This window comes from Punica granatum, chromosome 5 (genome assembly GCF_007655135.1).
Source record: "Punica granatum isolate Tunisia-2019 chromosome 5, ASM765513v2, whole genome shotgun sequence".
NCBI lineage: Eukaryota > Viridiplantae > Streptophyta > Magnoliopsida > Myrtales > Lythraceae > Punica > Punica granatum.
The window spans coordinates 31,061,098-31,068,003 of NC_045131.1; the positions used below are offsets into that span (position 1 = coordinate 31,061,098).

General features: G+C 38.8%; 1 protein-coding gene across 1 annotated transcript; it reads right to left on the minus strand.

The window, feature by feature from the left end:
• Positions 1-4,914: 4,914 nt before the first annotated feature.
• LOC116208854 (transcription factor MYB8-like) lies at positions 4,915-6,308 on the minus strand. The gene is made up of 3 exons (XM_031542418.1): positions 6,082-6,308; positions 5,862-5,991; positions 4,915-5,684 (listed from the first exon to the last, which is right to left on the minus strand). The coding sequence occupies exons 1-3, from the start codon at positions 6,230-6,232 to the stop codon at positions 5,117-5,119; spliced, it is 849 nt and encodes a 282-aa protein (XP_031398278.1). The 5' UTR covers positions 6,233-6,308; the 3' UTR covers positions 4,915-5,116.
• Positions 6,309-6,906: the final 598 nt, after the last annotated feature.

Here is a 6,906-nt window from a genome sequence, read left to right on the forward strand (position 1 = left end):
CCGATATGGTCCGAGGAGAGAGGTGGCGCCCAATTCGAATTGGCACTAATGGTCCAGCAGTGTCTATATAATGTTCGCAGATGACTTATTGCTTTTCGCAGAAGCTTCGTTGGAACAAATACAGAGAATCATGGAGGCTCTACAGTTGTTTTGCGGTGCCTCAGGACAACGCATTAGTGCGGAAAAAACTATGATGTTCTTTTCCAAGAACGAGAATGAGTCGCTGCGACATCAAATATATAGTTGCTGTTCTTTCACGGTTACAGATGACCTCGGGAAGTACTTAGGAGTGCCACTGATTCATGGGAGAGTTACAAGGCAAACTCATTACAGAATTGTAGATCGGGTGAAAGCAAGGCTTTCGGGGTGGTTGGCTTCCACATTATCCATGGCAGGGAGAGTAACGCTTGTTAAATCGGTACTCACTTCCATCCCTTCGTTTACAATGCAGTCCACACGAATCCTTCTTAGCATTCTGAGTGAGATCGAGCGTCTCTGTAGGGATTTCGTGTGGGTTAATTCGATGGAGCAACGTAAGATTCATCTAAGTAATTGGAATGCCATCACACAACAGCTTTTGCGTGGATGGCTTGGAATCCGCAGGCTAAATGAGTTCAACGATGCTTTTCTCGCAAAAATTTGCTGGGGATTAATCATGGATCAGGACGCGCTATGGGCCAGGGTGCTACGTTGCTAGTATGACGAGTCTACGTTGAGAGTGCCAAGGTTCGAAAGTAACCAGAAAGCTTCGTGGCTTTGGAATGCGTCGTGCGATGTATGGCCGCAAATTTCATGCGGTCTAGGCTGATCTATTGAGTCGGGAAGTTCCACGCACTTCTGGAGGGACCAATGGCTTCCTCGTTATGGTGCTCTCATCTATCACATGACACTGCAGGCCCTGGCCAAGAGGCGGGATCGTCAGGTATGTGATGCTGCAGAGGCAGGTCGGGAATGGAGATGGGACGCTTTTGCTGATCTGCTGCCCCACGGTGCTGTGTTATCCATTGTTGCCACGCTACCTCCTACGCTGGAGAGGTCCCCGATCAGTGACCGATAATGGCGTATTTTCGGCGCGTTCCACATACGAGCTTCTCACTAGTGATAAACAGGAGGAGATCCGAGCTATTTGGAAGATTATCTGAGCATGGCGTGGACCTCAGAGGGTGCGCAATTTCTTATGGATCGTGGATCACGGGAAGTTGCTCGCCAATGAAGCGCGGCTCGCTCGAGGTCTAGGAGGATCGGGCTTGTGCCCTATATGCAACTCAGCAGTTGAAACGGTGTTACATGTTCTCCGTGACTACCCCTATACTGATGATGTTCGGAGGAGGCTGCTACCATACAGCCTCAGGACCTCTTTCTTCGCAGATTATAGGGAGCAATGGTTAGTGAAGAACCTATCTCTCGGTTCAAAGGGTTCAGTTGATATTGACTGGGCTACTATATCCGGAGTGGGTTGTTGGCTAGCTTGGCAATGGCGTAACAAATCAATATTTGACCCGCACTCTACGAGGCTGTCGGGTTGGATGGTGCAGCAGTGGTAGACAAAGTAGCGAAGTCCTTTGCACAAGCATGCTCCCTCTCTAGCGATACTTTAATGACGAGGACCAAGGTTTGGAAGTCTGTTGGCTGGATCAAACCTGATTATGGGTGGGTCAAGCTTGACACGGATGGAGCAGCGAAGGACAATCTGGGAAGGGGAGCTGCAGGTGGGCTCTTACGGGATGCTAATGGATCCTGGTTAGGAGGGTTCGTACACAATGTTTGGATAACAACCTCCTTACCGGCGGAAAACTTGCTTCGGAACTCGGATTTAGAAGACTTATCATTGAGGTCGATTCTGAAGTGGTAGTTCGACCCTTGCGCTTCCCTGAGAATCCAGCTGGGCACAATGGTGCCTCGATTCGTGATGCCGTATCCATTGTTCATCGGCATTGGTTGGTAGTGATTCAACACGTGCTTCATGAAGGAAATTCTTGCGGGGACTCCCTTGCAAATCATGCTCTCTCTTTTCCGCTTGGAGTCCATAAGCTGCTTATGCCCTCCTGAGCTTCACTTCCTCTTGTTCGGCGATGTCGTTGGGGTCAGCATGCCTCGTTATTGTAATGTTTGAGTTGCTTTTATATTCAACTGAAGCTTAGGCCCGCATTTCACAAAAATAAAAATAAAAAGAGTACAGATCGAGGAGAGAACGCATGCACTGAATGGTCAAAGGTTGATGAAAATTATTCAATATAATTTTGATTTCCACCTTTCCCCAAAAGCATGCTGCCTTTCTTTCCAATTCACCCCTTTCACTCCCCCTTCAGTCAGCATCTTATAGGTAAGCCTCTCTCTAGTCTCGCACCCTCTCTCACTCAATCTTCTTCTCTGCTTAATTCGGTCACTCTCTCCACCTCCTCATTTACCTCTCCGTATCCATAAATCACCTCACTACCTCACTTTGGGGAACTTGATCTGTTGTCCAGTTCCAATGTTTTTTGTGCATAGGGACAGGTTGGTCACGATTAGTAGGGTATATTATGCTGTGATTTGATTTACAGTATTGAAAGTTTCTTTGTTATACAAGATTGAAATTTTCTAAATTTCCAATAATTTTTGCTTTCATTTGACAGGAAAGAAAGACAATGGCTTCCATCCAAGGTTTAATTCCACCCCTTGCTCACTGCATTCCTTCGGTCATGCTTTAAATCTCTGTATTTTTGTTTGTTCATTGCTGCCTTGAGAGATGCTTCCCATTTAATTTTCCCTGAGGTTTTTCCGGTAGGCTTTTCTATTTCCCTTTTTTCTCTCTCTTTTTTTTTTTCTTTTGGTAGGCCCTGAGGTTTTCTCTTTGAACATTATGTGGGGTTCTCATATGTTCAAGTGGCTCTGTCATGCGATTTCAAGGGCTTGCTAATGTGCTTAGAAGGTTCACTTCTTTTAAAATTTCCAAAGATTATATCTAAATGCAAACGTAATTTAGCATATACCTCTTGCTTTTAAAAAAATAAAAACGTCGGGAAATGTTTCTTTCCTCTCCCGAATTCTCTTCGGCTAACCTCACATCTCAAGCTGATACCATAGGTGGCCATATGTTGCCTCTCATTCTCTCCATTTGTCTATTTAGACAAGGCAACTACATAGGCAGAATAGTGGCACTCAAGTGATTGAATTTTTTGTTGAATATTATTTTCTTCCGTAAAGAAATATCATGTAAATCTTCTCCATCTCTCTCTATGTCCTTCTAGCTTAACTGTAACTACTGTAAATTATTTCTGCTTTTCTACTACACCCCTGTCTGCGTTAATATTTCCTTACTCTTGGCAGTTGGCCCCAATAAAGTATCGAGTATATGAAATTTTATTAATTTCCTTATATTCAGTGCAACACGCGGGTTTGTACATAGTATATATTAATTTAAATTACTTTAAGGAGATTTCTCCATTCATTTAAGGAAAAGCCTCCAAATAGGCTGGATGGGTAACCCTTAGCTCATCGTCGTTTGTCTCTTTACATTCCCAATGCGTACGTAGACTTATTAAAGTAATTAATTAATTATAAATGGTAAAAAATTAAAAGAAATAATTTCATGAATTTATTCTTTTTGTTTCTCGAAAAATATAATTCATAAGTATAATTTACAAAACATCAATTAAAAATATTATAAATCATAATTTGGAAAGGAGAAGAATCTTACTAGCTAAAGCTCGCAGCGCGAGAATAACAAAAGCCAATTTTTCCTAATATACTTACTGTAGTTAATTTTACATTATTTAATTGTATAGTACATAGTAAATGCAAAATTAAATATTTAAAAAATACACACATAATATATATGATGATACTATGTTTTACATTTGCAATATAATCATACTATAAATTATAAATGATTATAAGAAATGAAGGAAATTATGTAAAATAATAAACTTATTATGTGACAAAAAAACAAAATAACGTGTTATAATTTTTTTTATTAGGAGATATTATATTATTCATGGATAACATTATTAGAATAATATCACTATATTAATCAGTTTTATTTAGTAACTCATTATATAATTTCAAGATATATGACTAAAAAAATTAATGTTACAATCACCTATTGTAATAAATTCTATATATTTTCTTTTAGATACTTTCTTATTTAAAATTCCCTTTTAAGAAAGGAACAAGATTAAGATAAAATGTGATTAACATAGAACAGTAATTGGTTGATTGAGAAATTTGAAAATTTTTATTAATAGAATAAAAAAAGTGACGCTATGCAAAATTTGATGTAAATAAAATTTAAATTGCTTTTCTGATGATTAAATTAGCACTTGAGAATCATGTGGAATGTAAGTACTTAATATTTTGCTCCTTTTAGTACATTGCTCATTTAGGTGATCTTTATGACGATTAAGATTTCGCAAATTTATCTTTCGCACTTCTATCAATTTTTCAATGATTAATTTGGCTCTTATGACTCATTAAATCAAAACTTGAATGACCTTCCTGATGATTGCATTAGAACCGGAAAATCAGGTGCAATGCAAGTATTTAATATTTTGTGCTCCTTGTAGTACATATGGCAATCTAAGGGATCACATGATAATTAATATCTTAGAAAAAAGAACTATGTGAAATGCAATATTTTATATTTTGCTCTTTTAGTACATTTGGCCATCTAGTTGATCATGATCTCACGAGGATTAATAAGGATTTGGAAAAAGACAAAAAAAGAAAAAGAAAAAAAAAAACCTCATTGAAACTTTGGGGAATTGATCAAGGCTTTTTGGTTGATAAGCACAGCTCCAACCAACTCAGCTAAGCAAAATTAATGCTCTAAAACCTCAATCAGGTACATTTAATAAATATAATATGAGAAGGTAAAAAGATGAGGCCACGAGACATGACAGCCCTAAACAGCAACGGTTTTGAAGTCTTAATGAATTAGTATACACTACAAGAAAGCGTCGCTTTAATATATATACTGCACTGAACAGGATGGCATTGAAACCCTAGCTAGCTGGCTAGCTAGCAAGAAATAACCGTAAGTTCATGCAGACAATCAAATAAGACTAACTGATGAACAAGCCGATAGACAACTAACTTACAAAATCGAGCGATTTACCAAAAAGCATAGTACCCCATCTTAGTTTTCCCATAGATTATCATAAACTAGATGTCCATCAGTTGAGAACTCAGGGTAAGAGCAATCAGCAGCAGGTGGAAGGAGCCCAGAAGAGACCATAAACATGGAATCGAAGTCCTCTTCCAGGGATGCCTCTTCCTGTGGAGGCAGAATCATCTCCTCCCAGTAATCTAAATCCAGTTCTTTGTTTGCTACTTCTAGTAAAGTGCTTTTACCTGCAATTTCTGCATCCCAGCTGGCTTCTTTGTTGACCCAATCGTTAATGGCCAAAGAATTGATGGATGTCTCTTGAAGTTCGAATGCTTTCCAAGTACTTGTCCTTGAACCTGATGATGACATAGATGTCTCTTCTGAAAGGCTCTCAAAGATAATGGGATAATCACTCTTAACCGACTCAATGGCTGTTGGAAGAGGAGCAGCTAACTGCGAACTGGTGCGATTATCAGTAAGGGGGGCGGGGCCCTGTGTCGACTTTTCTGGTCTCACGCATTTCTTCAAGCGAGTGTTCCAGTAGTTCTTTATCTCGTTATCCGTTCTTCCTGGAAGTTTCCCAGCTATCGCAGACCATCTGCAACAAAATTAAACACAAATAGCCAGTTTGATGTATCTATATAGAGGCAAAACATGGCACTCATATATATACCTAGGTTCCTTATGATGTCTTGTGCATCAATAAACCAATGAAGAACATACATAGCAATAGGTATGGTAATGGTGTATAATATGACGGGTTAATGAGTTTTACCTATTGCCCAACAGTTGCTGCCATTTGCTAATGGTTTCCTCCTCTTGTTTGGTGAAGTTGCCATGCTTGATGTTGGGCCTCAAGTAATTCATCCACCGAAGCCTGCAACTTTTTCCTGATCGAGCCAAACCTGCAAGCCATCGAGTATACAAAAGTAATTCCTGTGCTATGGTAGATGATTAGTTGATTGAAAAAAGTTTAAGAGTGACAGTGATAGTACCAGCAAATTTGGGCATCTGAGTCCAGTTCCAGATACCGTATCTTCGGATATAAGTAATGAGTTTCTGATCTTCTTCAGCACTCCAAGGTCCTTTCTTGATCTCTCCTTTTTTCTTATCCTCATTTTGTTTACTAAAGGGAGTCCTCACCATCTTTGCTTAGTTCGTGAAAAGAATGTAACCTCTCTCTCTCTCTCTCTCTCTCTCTCTCTCTCTCTCTCTCTCTCTGTGTAGAAAGTCTTATGTTGTGCTACCCGAGAAAGCCCCTTTTCTTCTATTGAAATCGAGCTGTTCATGTTTATATATAACATCATACTTAATACAACCACGTGCAGATAAGTCCACTAGTTAGTAATTAAATTTGGACTATGCATGCACCATTTATTATTGTATTATTTTATCGGAAACGAAAATTCCTAAGAATCTCCTAGCTGGTTTTTTCTTCCCTTCTTTTGTTGGATGCTTTATAGGAACTTGTAAGGCATTGATTGAATATATACACATAGATAAGTTGTATTACACACATACATATCATGGGTATCTCCAATTCCCATTTAACTCTTTCAGATTTATCTATGATAATCAAGCAAATGGTGATATTAATTATTATGTGATATACTGGTTTATATATAAAAGACTTGTAGTCAAACTGAACATTTTCAGTGATAATGTATACATGTACATGCATAACTTAATAAGTTATATGTGTACCCACAAATTATAATACATATTGGTGTATATACATTTATGGGGGTTAAGCTACTTAAGATTTTAAATTAATGGTGCACGTATTTGAACTCTTTATCACATCTAAGCCAATAGGACCA

Excerpts from the sequence above, each read along its gene's own strand:
- LOC116208854 (XM_031542418.1), bottom strand. The coding sequence starts at position 6,232 with ATGGTGAGGACTCCCTTTAGTAAACAAAATGAGGATAAGAAAAAAGGA. Across the intron at positions 5,992-6,081 it reads TCAGATGCCCAAATTTGCTG|GTTTGGCTCGATCAGGAAAA; the intron begins GTACTATCACTG and ends GATGGCTTGCAG. Across the intron at positions 5,685-5,861 it reads CAGCAACTGTTGGGCAATAG|ATGGTCTGCGATAGCTGGGA; the intron begins GTAAAACTCATT and ends ATTTTGTTGCAG.